Source organism: Chanodichthys erythropterus, chromosome 6, assembly GCF_024489055.1.
Source record: "Chanodichthys erythropterus isolate Z2021 chromosome 6, ASM2448905v1, whole genome shotgun sequence".
NCBI lineage: Eukaryota > Metazoa > Chordata > Actinopteri > Cypriniformes > Xenocyprididae > Chanodichthys > Chanodichthys erythropterus.
Window position 1 is genome coordinate 2,326,568 of NC_090226.1, and position 16,343 is coordinate 2,342,910.

At 37.7% G+C, this 16,343-nt stretch overlaps 2 protein-coding genes across 2 annotated transcripts in view; both read right to left on the reverse strand.

The window, feature by feature from the left end:
• Positions 1 to 2,321: 2,321 nt before the first annotated feature.
• Positions 2,322 to 3,236, reverse strand: LOC137021838 (myeloid-associated differentiation marker-like protein 2). Its single transcript, XM_067388816.1, has one exon. It carries the CDS (start codon positions 3,234 to 3,236, stop codon positions 2,322 to 2,324), a length of 915 nt encoding a protein of 304 aa, XP_067244917.1.
• Positions 3,237 to 12,968: 9,732 nt separating this feature from the next.
• aspscr1 (ASPSCR1 tether for SLC2A4, UBX domain containing) overlaps positions 12,969 to 16,343 on the reverse strand; it is a 36,114-nt gene continuing 32,739 nt past the window's right edge. The window contains 3 exon segments of the mRNA XM_067387708.1: positions 12,969 to 13,094; positions 13,229 to 13,419; positions 16,177 to 16,246. Of these exon segments, the coding sequence (XP_067243809.1) occupies positions 13,084 to 13,094; positions 13,229 to 13,419; positions 16,177 to 16,246 (272 nt within the window). The 3' untranslated portion in view covers positions 12,969 to 13,083.

A 16,343-nucleotide genomic window follows, 5' to 3' on the forward strand; every position in this document is an offset into this window, starting at 1 on the left:
AAACACACACACACACACACACACAAACTCAGTCTCGCACACACTATCACGCACTCACACAAGCACACACTCACAAACTCACTCTTGCACACACACACACACACACAAATGCACTTATACAAACACACACACCCACACAAACTCAGTCTCGCACACAAATGCACTCACGCAAACTCACTCTTGCGCACACACACAAATGCACTTGCACTTACAAACGCACACACACACTCACAAACTCAGTCTCGCACACACACACACACAAATGCACTTCAACTTATACAAACACACGCACACACAAACTCAGTCTCGCACACACTATCACGCACTCACACAAGCACACACTCACAAACTCACTCTTGCACACACACACACACACACACACACACAAATGCACTTGCACTTATACAAACACACACACACACACACACACACACACACACACAAACTCACTCTCGAACACGCACAAACGCACACAATAGCATGCACTCACATACAAACGCACACTCATGTAGGCAGACTCACAAACTCACTCTCGCACACAATTGCACTCATGCAAACTCACACACTCAGAAACTCGCTCTTGCCCACACACACACAAATGCACTTATACAAACACACACACACACAAACTCAGTCTCGCACACAAATGCACTCACGCAAACTCACTCTTGCGCACACACACAAATGCACTTGCACTTACAAACGCACACACACACTCACAAACTCAGTCTCGCACACACACACACACAAATGCACTTCAACTTATACAAACACACGCACACACAAACTCAGTCTCGCACACACTATCACGCACTCACACAAGCACACACTCACAAACTCACTCTAGCACACACACACACACACACACACAAATGCACTTGCACTTATACAAACACACACACACACACACACACACACACACAAACTCACTCTCGAACACGCACAAACGCACACAATAGCATGCACTCACATACAAACGCACACTCATGTAGGCAGACTCACAAACTCACTCTCGCACACAATTGCACTCATGCAAACTCACACACTCAGAAACTCGCTCTTGCCCACACACACACAAATGCACTTATACAAACACACACACACACAAACTCAGTCTCGCACACAAATGCACTCACGCAAACTCACTCTTGCGCACACACACAAATGCACTTGCACTTACAAACGCACACACACACTCACAAACTCAGTCTTGCACACACACACACACACACACAAATGCACTTATACAAACACACACACACACACAAACTCAGTCTCGCACACAAATGCACTCACGCAAACTCACTCTTGCACACACACACACAAATGCACTTATACAAACACACACACACACACACAAACTCAGTCTCGCACACACTATCACGCACTCACACAAGAACACACTCACAAACTCACTCTTGCACACACACACACACACACACAAATACACTTGCACTTATACAAACACACACACTCACAAAATCACTCGTGCACACACATGCAAACTCGCACTCACGCAAACTCACTCTCAAACACGCACAAACGCACACAATAGCATGCACTCACATACAAACGCACACTCATGTAAGCAGACTCACAAACTCACTCTTGCACACACACACACACACAAATGCACTTGCACTTACACACACACTCACAAACTCACTCTCACACACACTATCACGCACTCACAAACTCACTCTTGTACACACACAAACACTATCGTGCACACTCACGCAATCACGCGCACAAATGCCCACACTCACAAGCAAATGCACACACACTAGCACACACTCGTACACACTCACTCACATATTCACTCTTGCACACACTCACACGAACACATGCTGACTGCATTAGCATGTAATTATGATGTAACCAAACTCAAGTCAGCTTTATTTCTACAGTGCCTTTAATACAACACAGATCGTTTCAAAGCAGCTTCACAGTAATGAACAGGAGAAAAACAGAATGATGCAAACTTCAAATATGAGTCTAAAAAGACAAGTGTCATTATTCAGCTCAATTATAAAGTTCATCAATTATGAAACGAGTTCAATTCAGCTATAAGCAGCTCTACAGACAGTGTCATTATTCACAGACTCAGTTCAGTGTTGATTCAGTTCAGTTCAACAACAATAATCGCATAATATTGCAATTAAACCTAAACTCATGTAAACACAATAGTTCGATTAAGCTCATAATTGTAGCATCTATAATTGTAGCAATATGTGGCATATGCATATTTTAAATCACAATAAACAGGCACTGTCAGTGCCGTCAATCAAACAGTATCATGATGTATTTCATTAATGTTCCCGCTACACTCGAGGATGCTGCGACACCGACCGGCTTCTCTGGGAATAGACGAGGTCGGCGATGTAAAGCGAGACGTTGATGAAGCACAGCACAGTGACGGCGAGCTTCACGTCCCATGAGCACTTCCCTCTCGGGCAGCCCTGTGGCCGCAGCGGAGCGCCGTACTTCCTGTCGAAGCAGAAGACGGGCCAAACTACGGCAGCGCTCAGGTACAGCAGCACCGCCAGGAACGTGTAGACGACCACAAACCTCTCGAACGGCAGCCGCAGAGCCGCGGTCCGGCCCGAGACCGTCAGCGCCACCAGCAGCACGGAGGCGGCGAAGCAGACGCCGAACACCGCCACGCAGTACACGGTCGCAACGTGGCTTGTGAAATCGCTCCCGTTGGCGAGCATCACAAAAATCACGCATCCCACGAAGATTTGCACCACCTTCAGGATGCCAGATGGAGTCGCCATGTAGCCGACGACGCGGCCCGGTTTGGCACGCGACAGAAAAACCTCCGTCCCGTACGCGACACATGCCGCCCATGAGCACACGGTCACCGCGATCCGGAAATTTCTTACTTCGCAATTATTATAAGGACAGTCGTCTGCACGCACAAAGTACACGGGATAGATGACAGACGCGGTGAGCGTGAGCAGGACGGCCAGAGACGCAAACGTCACGGTCAGATTCTCCCACGACACGGGAAGACACGTGTGCAGCCGCGTCACGTCCAGCACAAAAACGGCGGCAGTGATGGCGAAGCAGGACGTCCAAACCGCCATACAGAACGTCCCGTAGGTGGCGCTGTAACCGGCGGCGTGGATCACCAGAGAGATGACGGCGCAGCACAGAGTCAGCTGACACAAACGGGCGCCACCTACAGGAGAAAACACGGCCGTCCGGTTTAAATAATGTCCCGTTGCGCTCATGTCGTGCAAAAGTTTGGGGTCACGGTCAAATGTCTCTTCTGCTCACTAAGACAGCATTTATTTAATCAGAAATGTAATATTGTTAAATATTATTACTATTTAAAATGACTGATTTCTATTGTACTATATTTTAAGGTGTAATTTATTCCTGTGATGGCACAGTTCTATTAAATTTCTTCTTATTATCAATGTTAATAATAGTTGTGCTGCTTCATATTTTTGTTGAAACAAAAACAAATATTCAAACACTTACTGAAAATTAAATTATAAAAATGTGAAATCAAAATAATTACTTTTTATAAATGAAATCACACTCTAAAAATGAATAATTAACAAATATATAAAATTAAAAAAATAATAAACACTTATTAAAATGACAACAAATCCAATAAAAAATATATTGGAAAATAAATATCATAAATATGTCAAATTAAAATAATTTTAAAATGAATATCAAAACACAAAAAATTAATCTTAAAAATGTAAAATAAAATTAAAAAACACAAAAAAATTTATTAAATCAAACAAGAAAAATGAAAACAATAAAAAATGTAATTTAAAAATGAAATTAAATAATCATAATTATTAAATAATTATTTTTTAAATTTTAAAATAAAATTACACTTATTTAAAATGTATTAAGTATGTAAAAATGAAAACAAATCCAATAAAAATTGGTAAATGAAATCATAAAAATGTAAAATTAAAATAATTTCAAAATGAACTCAAACACTAAAAATTATTGATAAAAATGTAAAATAGAAAAATAATAATAAAACACTTTAAAATGTATTAAATCAAACAAAAGCATAATAAAAACAAATAAAGTTAATTTAATTAAAAAATATATTAAATAATAACTATTATTATTAAATTATTATTTTTTCATATTTTTTAATTTAATCATAAAAATGTAAAATTAAAAAATTTAAAACAAAAAAAAAAACACTTAAAAATGTATTAAAACAAACATTTAAAATGAAATCAAATCTTGTTAAATTAAAATAATAAAAATGTCAAATCAAAATAATATTAACAATGAACACTAAAAAATAAACAATCAATTAATTAGATGTAAAATTAAAATAAATAAATAAATAAAGTTAAAAATCTATGGAATTCAAGGCCTATTTTTTCAGGATTCTTTGAATAGAAAGTTCAAAAGAACAGCATTTATTTGAAATAATCTTTTGTAACAATATATAAATCTTTAATGTTACTTTTAATCAATTTAATGCATCCTTGCTGAATAAAAGAATTCAAAATTCTTACTGACCCCAAACTTTTGAACAGCAGTGTGTTTTATAGCTTGTTATGATGGAATGTTTCTAGATCCACCAGCAGGAAAGTTGACGTTCTGTTTTGAAGCACTGATTCCAGGTTCTCTCTTGATAACGAAGCTCATCAGTGCTTGCGTCTGTCGTCTGTCTGTAGCGATTCGGCCGTCCACCGTCTGTCTGACGCTTCCTGTTTGGTTTCCAAGGCAGCAGAGTCGTGGCTGTTTTCTCAGACGTTCTTCTCCTCAGGGGTGCATGAAGTATTTCTGACTCTATTTTGGAAAGCGTGACTCACGACCTGTCGAAAAACAAAAACGTCAAAATCGCCAGAGTCTCACAGAGATGGAGACCAGATCATTAACATCAGACCAATTACCTTCTAGTCCAATTCCAGTCATCAAAATCTCCTCCAGCATTCTGAGAGAAGAAACTCCACAGAAACCAGAAAGAGTCCAGAGAAGATCAGATCTGTCGTCTCGAGTCTCTCACGTCCATGTGTCCGTACGGATGACGGCCAGTTACTTTCTCCAGCCGTGGCGCTCCAGACGAGGTTATTTCTACACTATGAGGGGTGCGGCAGGAGCCTGGAATGTGTGTCCAGAAGCACCTGTGAAGGAATCGGACAGTTATTCTATATATAAACACTTTCAGACACAGACACAAGAGTCACTCGGGGTTTCTAAGCATGCAGCTGAAGAATGAAGCTTAAATATTCAAGATTACTAAAGACTATCGAGTTACACTGACTGTGCGTCTGTCTTAGTTCTGAAATGCATCTTCTAGGTTCAATGCAAGTTAAAGGCCCAATCTGTCATCATCACCCTTCATGCGGTTCGTCTGTGAAACACAAAAGGAGATATTCTTAACATCTCTGCATTTTTGTACATGCAATGAACTTCAAATGTCAGTTTGAACCTCATTTATTAATTCTGTGCATTAATGCATTAAATGCACAATGTTTTTATGTATTAGGGTCAATGATGTGACGGATCATTATTTGCATTAATAGATAAGACATCCAAAGTATGTAAAGTAGTACAACTAGATCTCTTTTATTGAATCCAAAAGGCTTGAATTATATTTTGCTTCATATAAAGGTATTGAAATGTCAAAAGGTCATTCGGTTTAACCGTCCAAAGGCCAATACAGCCATTTTATTTGTGATTAAAATATCTTAAAATGTAATAAATGTATATATTTTTTATTCTGGCATGATTTTATAACATCAAATATATCAACATAGTGCAAAATGGTGTTAAAATTATGTGTAGAAGTCGTTGCTTTGTTATGAGAAAGAATGACCGGAAAAATGAATATCATTGATGTCATTCGGAGTAACCGATATAAAGGGACCATTTTGGATCAAGTCATACGGTCAATATCATGTGACAGGATGTGACATCATTCAGACACCTGCAAAGGACCACATGGTCATGAAGCAAAGTAACTAAATCTCTCTTAACTATTTGAAAAAATCATGTTTTCACTTGTTCATACGCATGTCCCGAAACATCAGGTCATTCGGTGCAACCGCTATAAAACATGGAAAATGTGGTAATATTTTAAAAACTTGTGCTAAATATAAAATGTTTGATTGTCCTTTTGTTTGTTAGCTAGCTAGATATCAGCCTGTTAGCACTGTTTGAAAATATCATCATTCGGTGTAACCAAAAGTGTAATTTGGTAAAACTGAAATTTGTTAAACCGAAAGACTTTTTTGATGACAAATCTTGTAATAAATGACAAAAGAAGTGTTAATTGATTATAAAAAACCTTGACCCGTTAACAGCTTGTAAAGAAATAAAAAAAAAAAAGACACATTCCCAGACTTCCTCGCTTGTCTATAAAAGCATGTAGACTGATTTTTACGTTAAGGACTAATCGAAATCAAAAGAATGGGACAGTTACGCGCGCTCCCGAGAGCCTCTCTTCCGTTTTATGACACGTGAAACGAATAATGCAGCATATAAACTCAAATATATTTTATAATCAAACTATCATAACAGTTTAATTTGAATTACCTCATCTGTCAACATGATGCCGGTGAATCGCAGAGCTGGTGCAAACATATCCACATAACTGCTTTTTTCCCTAATTTTTGTTGTGTTTATTTTGTTATTGAAAGGTAAACGCGCAACACATATTTACATATTCATCTAAACGTCGCTCTCAGCAGTGTGGACGGCGTCAAGATGTTCATTAACAGTATTGTTTTCAAAAGTGCAACATAAGCAAGGAACGAAAAAGAACGTTGACGTGAATATACTGAGGCCGTTAATCTCGTTCAGCATTAAGTTGCTGGCTGCAGTTCACTTAACAGCCACCGGTGTCGCTAATAAGGGACATATAACTGAATTCTATATATAGCCCCATTAATGCGTTTCAATTAAATTAGGACATTTAAGAAGGGTTTTTTTAAACATGCCTCAGTGAGAGAAAAAGAGAGAAACATTATTAATGTGCATCTTGAGACAAAACAATGGCACTGACATATTTTAAGATAAATCAGTGCAAGTTGCTTTTAGTTAAAGGTACAATATGTACAATTTTTGCAGTAAAATATCAATAAATCACTAGGCTAGTGTTATATATTTTGTCCAGCTGATTACAAACAATATCTCTAATGTTTTCAACTACTTGTAAATCATGAGAAAATTCCCATTCTAAACTGTCAATGACGTCAGTTACCTTTGTTACCGCCTTTACTGACGTAGAAACCACATGACAACAGTGTCGTGGACAAATGCGGAAGTAGTGTCTAGCGTCCAGCAAACCACTAGCTCGCTTCAAGCAGTTCCTTATTCACTTCTTGCACGTTTTATGGTGGATGGTGTTACTTATTTATGGAACATAATTACTGTTTACCATCTGCCGCTGGTTCTGTCGACAAGGACAGCTCCCGTAAACTCATGACCGGAAAAGCGGAAGCGGCGCCGGCGACTGTGTCATAATAAAAGTCCCGCTGCTTGTGAGGCGTGTGTTGATCAATCGCTCCAGCTCCTCGTTCAGCTCCACAACACTCGCTCCTGTTCTGCTTAATACTACAGTAACGTTAATAATCACATCCACAAACATGAGTTCTTCCAGACTCCAATCCCTATTCTTTTGCACCGTCCGTTGAGATGGAGACCACATGTCCCAAGTTTCCGCTCTAAAACTTGGCGTCATCAAACTACGCCTTTGTTTTGTTTTGAATAGGCTTCTAGCGGAAAAAATATCACAAATTGTACCTTTAAAACAGCTCAAACATGCATTTCAGTCTTAAACCGTGTCTGTGAAACCAGCAACAATGTTTGAAAGGTACCACAAGACTTACCTTTAAATCCATTCATGAGCAGATTTTGCATGAAGAACACAAATAAGAGGATTGATTTATGATGGAATTTTTAATGATTTTCACATTGAAAAGTCCTTAAAATAATTGTTATATAAAATCATACTCGCACACATTGTAAAAGTTGACTCGCTTTTATATTTTTATTTGTTTTAAATATATATTTTATTATCTTTATCCATCTTAAAATTGAAATATTAAATAAAAATGATTAATTAATGTGTGGTAATCGGCAGTGACACATATATAGATTCAGTCATAAAGTTCTACGTTCCAGCATCTGATTGTGACTCATTTACTGAATTAACCACAAAATGCAACACGTGTATTATTTCTGACAACAAAAAACACTGATCATCACACCAGAAACAAATATACTGAAATCTATTAAAATTCACTTTCAGTTCATATTGCCATGTTCGCTCAAGCAGCGAATGTTCCTTCTTTTCAACAGCTGCGACTCTGAGATCGACACTAAGATAAGCCTTTTTGTGCGCTTTGAATTTTTATTTTTATATATTTTCGGTAAGTGATTTTGTTATGTTTTAATTAGTTGTCATAAAGTTTTAGTTTTATTTCAGTTCTAATTTTTTGGTTGTTTTAGTAGCCTACAAGTTAAACTAAATAAAAATAAATAATATTTCTTGGCAACCAGCTGAAATAAAATACATTTATTATATTTTTATTTCATTTAATGTTTACTTTATTTCAAGTTAACTATAATAACCCTGATCCTAAAAGCAGTTTGAGGACTATATAAAGATTTTTTTAACAACAGCGCCACCTGCTGAAATATCCGAGCATTCGCATGCTGTAGTGCAGGCTGCTTCTCTCTGTGATTTGTGGGTCTGTACTGCCACCTGGTGTCCGTTCTTCATACCTCTGAGATGATTTGACAGATGCCATATTTAACTGATCTCTGGCTAATTTGGTTCTTCAAACGTATTTGCGGGTTTGATTAAAATATCTGGATTAAGTTACTAACATTACTGCGTGTTCCTGTGTTCATTTGAAATGGAAGATGCATCTGCAACTCCAGGATGAACCTAACAATCATGAATCATGTCAAATCATCAACAGTAGTAGGCCTAATCCACATATAAAGAGTGAAAACAAGTGACCAAAGTGTAAAAGAGCTTAAAAAGTCCACTAGAGGGAGCAGAACAACCACACTTCATCACGAAACCATTGTGTCCTCAGATGAGACACAGATGAGCTAACAAACAAAACATGGTTCATTAATTTCCCCAAGTATGGCCAATGATTGTTTTAAATTGACAAAAAGTGGTGTGAATAAGTAATCGCCTAATCATATAGGCTAAGCTTATATAAACTCTCACCAATTAGAATATAATAATGAGAAGATCTGTAAAGTAAAACATGAAACATCCATTTGTATCCGTAATATGATGTATATGAAACTGGTCCATGTGGTTTTGATTTTTAAAGAGTATTTTGTACTAATCGTGTAATTGATATGCGATTATAATTTTAAAAATGTAATTAGATTTTATTTTTGTTGTTTTCATTTTAAGTTTTTGTTTTATTAGTTTGTAAAAATATGTCTATACTAGTCTAATTTTTCATTTTAGTTTATTTTAGTACTTAAACAAAAATGTCAACTAGCTGAGATAATTTTTTTTTTTTACTTTCCGTTAATGAAAATGTTTTTTATGGTCTCATTTTCAGTTTATGATAATAATCCTGGTACCTTTGCACTAATTAACTGTTCACAATAAGATAAGAAATATGACTTCAAGGTCTTTAAAGGGTTAGTTCACCCAAAAATTTAAATAATGTAATTAATTACTCACCCTTATGCAGTTCCACACCTATAAGACCTTCGTTAATCTTCAGAACGCAAATTAAGATATTTTTGTTGAAATCCGATGGCTCAGTGAGGCCTGCATAGGGAGCAATGACATTTCCTCTATCAAGATCCATTAATGTACTAAAACATATTTAAATCAGTTCATGTGAGTACAGTGTTTCAATATGAATATTATAAAGCGCCGAGAATAGTGCCAAAGTCACGTGATTTCAGCAGTTTGGCACGCGATCTGAATCATGATTCAACACACTGATTCATTATGCTCTGAAGCTTCCTGAAGCAGTGTTTTGAAATCGGCCATCACTAAAGTCGTTATTTTGTTTTTTTGGCATACCAAAAATATTCTCGTCGCTTTATAATATTAATATTGAACCACTGTACTCACATGAACTGATTTAAATATGTTTTTAGTACATTAATGGATCTTGAGAGAGGAAATGTCATTGCTGGCTATGCAGGCCTCACTGAGCCATCAGATTTCAACAAAAATATCTTAATTTGTGTTCCGAAGATTAACAAAGGTCTTACAGGTGTGGAATGACATGAGGGTGAGTAATAAATGACATTATTTTCAGTGTATTACTGCCCTCCACAGGTCAAAGTTTGAACTAAATTGTCATATACAATATGCTAGTGCAAGTATATAACAATTAGTTCAAACTTTATCCTGTGGAGGGCAGTAATACACTTAGCAGTGTCTACACTGCTGGAATTCTAATAGAGAAGAAGAAGAGAGCTAGTTCACAATACAATTTTTTAATTTTTTTAGAAAATGAGTGATGTTTTTTCTAGATAAGACCCTTATTTCTCGTCTGGGATCGCTGTAAACTATAATTTTGACCTCCAACCGTTTGGGCTCCATTGAAGTCCACTATATGGAGAATAATCCTGGAATATTTTCATCAAAAACCTTAATTTCTTTTTGACTGAAGAAAGAAAGACATGAACATCTTGGATGACATGGGGGAGAGTAAATTATCAGGAAATTTTAATTTGTAAGTGAACTAATCCTTTAAGTTAATTCAAACATGATGCACATCATAAACTCTTAAGGGCCCTTTTTAAAGTCTACTCCGAGTGTAGTGCAGGTCACTTTTACCTTTGAACGGGATGAGGAAGAAAAAACGCCGTGTTTTGCGGGTTAAACTGAGGACAAGCGAGCTTTAGTTCACCTGCGCGGCTCCTCTAAACCCTCAGCAGGTGCTCCGCGCGCGGCCTTCATCAAACCGCCGCTCCGCCTTCAAAGAGCCGCCGCAGCTGGAGGTCATTAACCGAGTCAACGGGGCCGGCAGCTAGTTAAGAGAAGACAAGTGCCAGGCGCGCCAGAGTCTCTCCTCCGGACACTTTGAAGTTCCTTCAGACGGGCAGCGAGGCGGCAGGACCGTTTACATCAAAGCATCGCTTACCTACTACCAGCGTCGGCAAAAACACCTAATGTTCGTTTGAAACTAATGTTCGTTTACACAGCGTCATTTTGAATGGAAAACTTACATCCTTTTTTTTTTTTTTTTTTGGAAAACTTAGATGTGTTTTGGCTATTCATTTACACGACGACGCGTTTTGGGGTACTGAAAACGGGATTCAAAATGTAGGTTTTTGAACACGATACCGAATTTGTGAAAACGGTGACGTAATGCGCATGCGCATTCAATAGCTATCGGTGCGTTGTTTTTCTTGACAAAAGAAATAAAAAAAAAACTACTTTAAATAATATTAAAGACAAAAAAGTTTTGCGAAGCATTTCGCCGCTTTAACTTGTTGAAATTTCTTACCTCAGGCATAAATTGTTTTCCTTTATACATTCCTCATATATGTATATTTGTTGTGAGTTGTATATGTTTGTACAAATTTTGTATATTTTTTTCTGTAAGAAAATCTTTACAAAGTGACATCGCCAACTACTGGCCTGGCAGCACAATACAGCGATTTTAATTGTTTTCGTAGATCCGTGTCGTCAGCACGCGAAAAATGCAAAGGAAAAACTTTTACACTTATAGTACATTGTTGTCGTGTAAAGTATCCTAAATGAAACATCAGAAACAGTTGTTGTCAGAAAAAAGAATATAAATAAAATATAAATATTAGATACCTTGAATGAAAATTACAAATGTTGCCTTGGAAATAAATAAGTTTAAAGGATTAGTCCACTTTCAAATAAAATTTTCCTGATAATTTACTTAGCAACCACCCAGATTACCCTAGCAGCATAGCAACACCCTAGTAGCAACCACCCAGATTAACCTAGTAACTGCATAGCAACCACCTCGAGTACCAACACAATAGCAAGCACCTAAAATACCCTAGCAACCGCATAGCAACACCTTAGTAACCACCCCAAGTACCTTACCAACCATCACGGCTACCTTAGCAACTGCATAGCAACACCCTAGCAACTACCCCAAGTACCTTAGCAACCACATCATAAATCGCGGTGCTGTTTCCGTTTTTTTCCCATAAGTTGAATAGGGAAGGCGTAGGACATACAGCGTAAGCTTTTTGAAGAATACGGAAAGCTGAAGCATGTTCAAGGCGATAATTTGTGTTTATAAAGCATATACAGTTGTATTATTTTCTAAAACGACCGATGGTTTCTCTAGATAAGACCCTTATTCCTCGTCTGGTATCGTTTAAAGCCCTTTGAAGCTGCACTGAAACTGTAATTTTGACCTTTAACCGTTTGGAGTCCATTGAAGTCCACTATAAGGAGAATAATCCTGGAATGTTCTCATTAAAAACCTTAATTTTTTTTCAACTGAAGAAAGACAGACATGAACATCTTGGATGACATAGGGGTGAGTAAATGATCAGGAAAATTTTATTTGAAAGTGAACTAATCCTTTAAGTAGACTACTAAAATGACAAACTAATACTGAAATGGAAATAAATTACAGCTATATATACAAGAGAGTCATGAGCTGCGTCCGAAATCACGTACTGAGTAGGTACAACATCCGCCATGTTGTTACTGTCATGTGACCTACCAGCGTCAGTTGCGACGCTTCACTGCCATTCATAAATCCTCTCCCGTGGCCTCATGGGATAGTAAAGCGTCCATTAAATACACACTTCAGAATCTCTGGGACTTTTCGCCTACTGTTTTTCGAATACTGTGTATTCAGACATACTACTCTTTTTTGCATACTATATAGTAGAGAAATATTCAGTTTTAGACGCAGTCATGAACGCTGCCTGCAAACGAATCAGTGAATCACTTATTTATTCTGTGAATCACTAAATGCGACCCAGAATTATCATCAGAAACAGTTGATGTCAGAAAAAAGAAAAACTCAATTGGCAATTAACATTGTGTTTAATTGATGAAGGTTTGCATGAAATATTGTTAAACTATTGAACTATTGCAGCTGGAGAATCCAAACGCTCTCGTCTTCCTTTGCTGGTCAAACGTCACTTCTTACCTGAAAACAGTCAAAAAGAGTGTGAAAATGCTATATATATATATATATTTCAATATATATTTCCTATATTAAATATTTAACGTATTTGATTTATATTAACTCAAAAAACACTGCTACAAATGTGACGAACACACCTGGCAGTTTGAGCCACTTCGGCACTTTCCCGGGGTCGTTCCTCGCGGGTCTGGGGGCCGGCACCTGAGAGTCACAGCCGTCCTCTGTCGCCGCCCGCTGGCCGGAGGAATCACATGACTCAGGAGCCAACGGCGGGACATGTTCAGCGGGAGCGGATGAGGATGATGGAGGAGGAGAGTGCGGCATACAGCTGAAGAAGGGATCACAGGAAGGACAAGTGTGATGGATCGAGAGAGGAACAGGATAAGAAGAGCTAAGTGCGTCTCTGACCCCTTTCATGTGACTTACTGGAGGTCAGAGGTCACGACCTCCAGACAGGCTGCAGTTATTAGAGACTTCCTGCAGAGCATCACATCAGTTTACTGTTTGAGATGAGTAAAGGACTCTTAAAAGTAATAGTTTATCAGCATAGAAAAAGATGCTTTGAAAGTAGTTACACACAATAGACTAGATGAGGAAAGTTCATAGACAGACTTTAAGTTGGCTTGAAAACGCCCAGATAGAAAGTTTGAAGTAGTTTTAAAAGCTTGAATTTTGATGGTTTTCAGTTTGAAATAGTTAAATTTAGGGGAGTTGCTATGTCGTTGCTAGGGTAATCTGAGTGGTGCTTAAGGGTTTGTTATGTGGTTGCTAAGGTACTTGGGGTAGTTGCTTTGCAGTTGCTAAGGAAGTCATGATGGTTGCTAAGTTGTTGTTATGCGGTTGCTAGGATATTTTGGGTGGTTGCTATTGTGTTGGTACTCATGGTGGTTGCTAGGGTGTTGCTATGCAGTTACTAGGGTAATCTGGGTGGTTGCTATGTGGTTGCTAAGGTACAAAGGGTGGTTGCTAGGGTAATCAGGTCATTGCTATGCAGTTGCTAGGGTACTTGGGGTGGTTGCTAGGGTGTTGCTATGCAGTTGCTAGGGTTTTGCTATGAGGTACTCTGAGTGGTTGCTAAGGTTTTGCCAGGGTATTCTGTGTGATTGCTAGGGTGCTGCTTTGTAGTTGCTAAGGTACTCTGGGTGGTTGCTAGGGTGTTGCAATGCGGTTGCTAAGGTAGTTGGAAAGGTTGCTAAAGTGTTGCAATGTGTTTTTTCTCAGTGTGGCTGCTATGTGATTGCTAGGGTGTGGTTAAGTGGTTGCTAGGGAATTCTGGGTGGTTGCTAGGGTGTTGTTATGCTGTTGCTAGGGTACTCAGGCTGGTTGCTAGGGTGTTGCTATGCAGTTGCTAAGGTACTCTGAGTGGTTGCTAGGGAGTGTGTGAGTGTGAGCAGAATCTTAGTGTGAATAGTGTTTTTTTAATAAACTATTTAAAATAATTTTCTTTAATTGAAATAAAACAAATATTAGATAAAATCTTATATTTACACATACAATTACTAAAACTGACACTAAAAATAAAATGAAAATTAATTCAAGTTATTAATTAAATACCATAACAGAATATAAATAATCCTAAAACAGCTCAGAGTGTGACAGAATTACAATAAATGTATGTTAAATATGACTGATGAAACAAACACCCTCATTTAAATAACAGCAAAAAACAGCTACATTTCACTACAAGCAAAGAGTGTCATGGATTATTGTGAACAATGCCTGCAAACGAATCAGTGAATCATTTATTCATTCTGTGAATCAGTAACTGTTTTACTTGAATGAAACTTAAATATGAAAGGAAACTGTATTTGTGAAAGTAGAATCATGCTGGAAAGTAGTTTATGTAAATGATCTGAGATCTTTATGCTGATAAACTCATGAGTGCTTCAGTGTGTGTGTGTGTGTGTATCCTACATTAAGACATCACTGTAAGCTGCAGGAAACAGCATCTGCTTTGATGTGTGTGTTTGTGTGTGTGTGTGTGTGTTGATGATGGAGAGTGGGAGACAGGTGGGAGTGTGTGTGTGTGCTGGAGGGGTTTCTAGGAAAGCAGCCACTATCTTTAGAGCGGATGTGAGCGGAAACAGCCGCTGGAATCTCGCATCGGGACGGAACCTCAAAGGAATTCCAGAGGGAGAGAAACGTTCCTCCCAGGAAAACTGTGTGTGTGTGTGTTGGGGGAATGCAAGTGTTTCACATCACAGTTATTTACCAGTTAAAGCTTCACTGGCACAGACTGAAGCTCAGGTTAATGTAACCAGCATGAAACTGATGTTTTCAGCTCTGATTTCCGATTGGATGAGCCGCTGATACACACAAACATTATTTTTACCTTTACCTTTTATATTTTTTTTCTTACATTTTTTTACCTCTTTTGCCTCTTAAAGGGTTAGTTCACCCAAAATTGAAAATTCTGTCATTTATTACTTATTCTCATGTCGTTCCACACCCGTAATACCTTCGTTAATCTTCAGAACACAAATTAAGATATTAAGATTTTGATGAAATGCAGGCCTCACTGAGCCATCGGATTTCATCAAAAATATCTTAATTTGTGTTCTGAAGATTAATGAAAATCTTACGGGTGTGGAACGGCATGAGAATAAGTAATAAATGACAGAATTTTCAATTTTGGGTGAACTAAACCTTTAAGTTACTTTATTTTTTGTGTTTAACTCTGTTTGCATCAAATCATCATATCAGAATGATTTCTGAAGGATCATGTGACACTGAAGACTGGAGTAATGATGATGAAAATTCAGCTTTGATCACAGGAATAAATTATATTTTAAAATATATTCACATAGAAAACAGTTATTTTAAATTGTAAAAATATTTCACAATTTTTACTGTATTTTTGATCAAATAAATGCATCCTTGGTGAGCAGAAGAGACTTTCAAAAACATTAAAAATTGTAATTTTGACAGATACTATATTACTATATATGGCAGGTTCTACACACACACACACACATTTTTTTTCGTATTATTATTATTGCTATGTGTTTGTCCTGAAATGACCCCTTTGGTAAGCGTTAAATCAGTTAAATATGAGGAAAAAAAGAAATGGCAGTAAAATATTCACCCTGCAATGAGCTCATCTGCCTGTAGGGCGGAGACATTGACGTCCAGAAGATCAGAGCGCAAGTAACAATCTGTGGAATCACACACACACACACACACACACACACACACACACACACACACACACACACACACACACACACACACACACACACACACACACACACA

Excerpts from the sequence above, each read along its gene's own strand:
- LOC137021838 (XM_067388816.1), bottom strand. The coding sequence starts at position 3,236 with ATGAGCGCAACGGGACATTATTTAAACCGGACGGCCGTGTTTTCTCCT.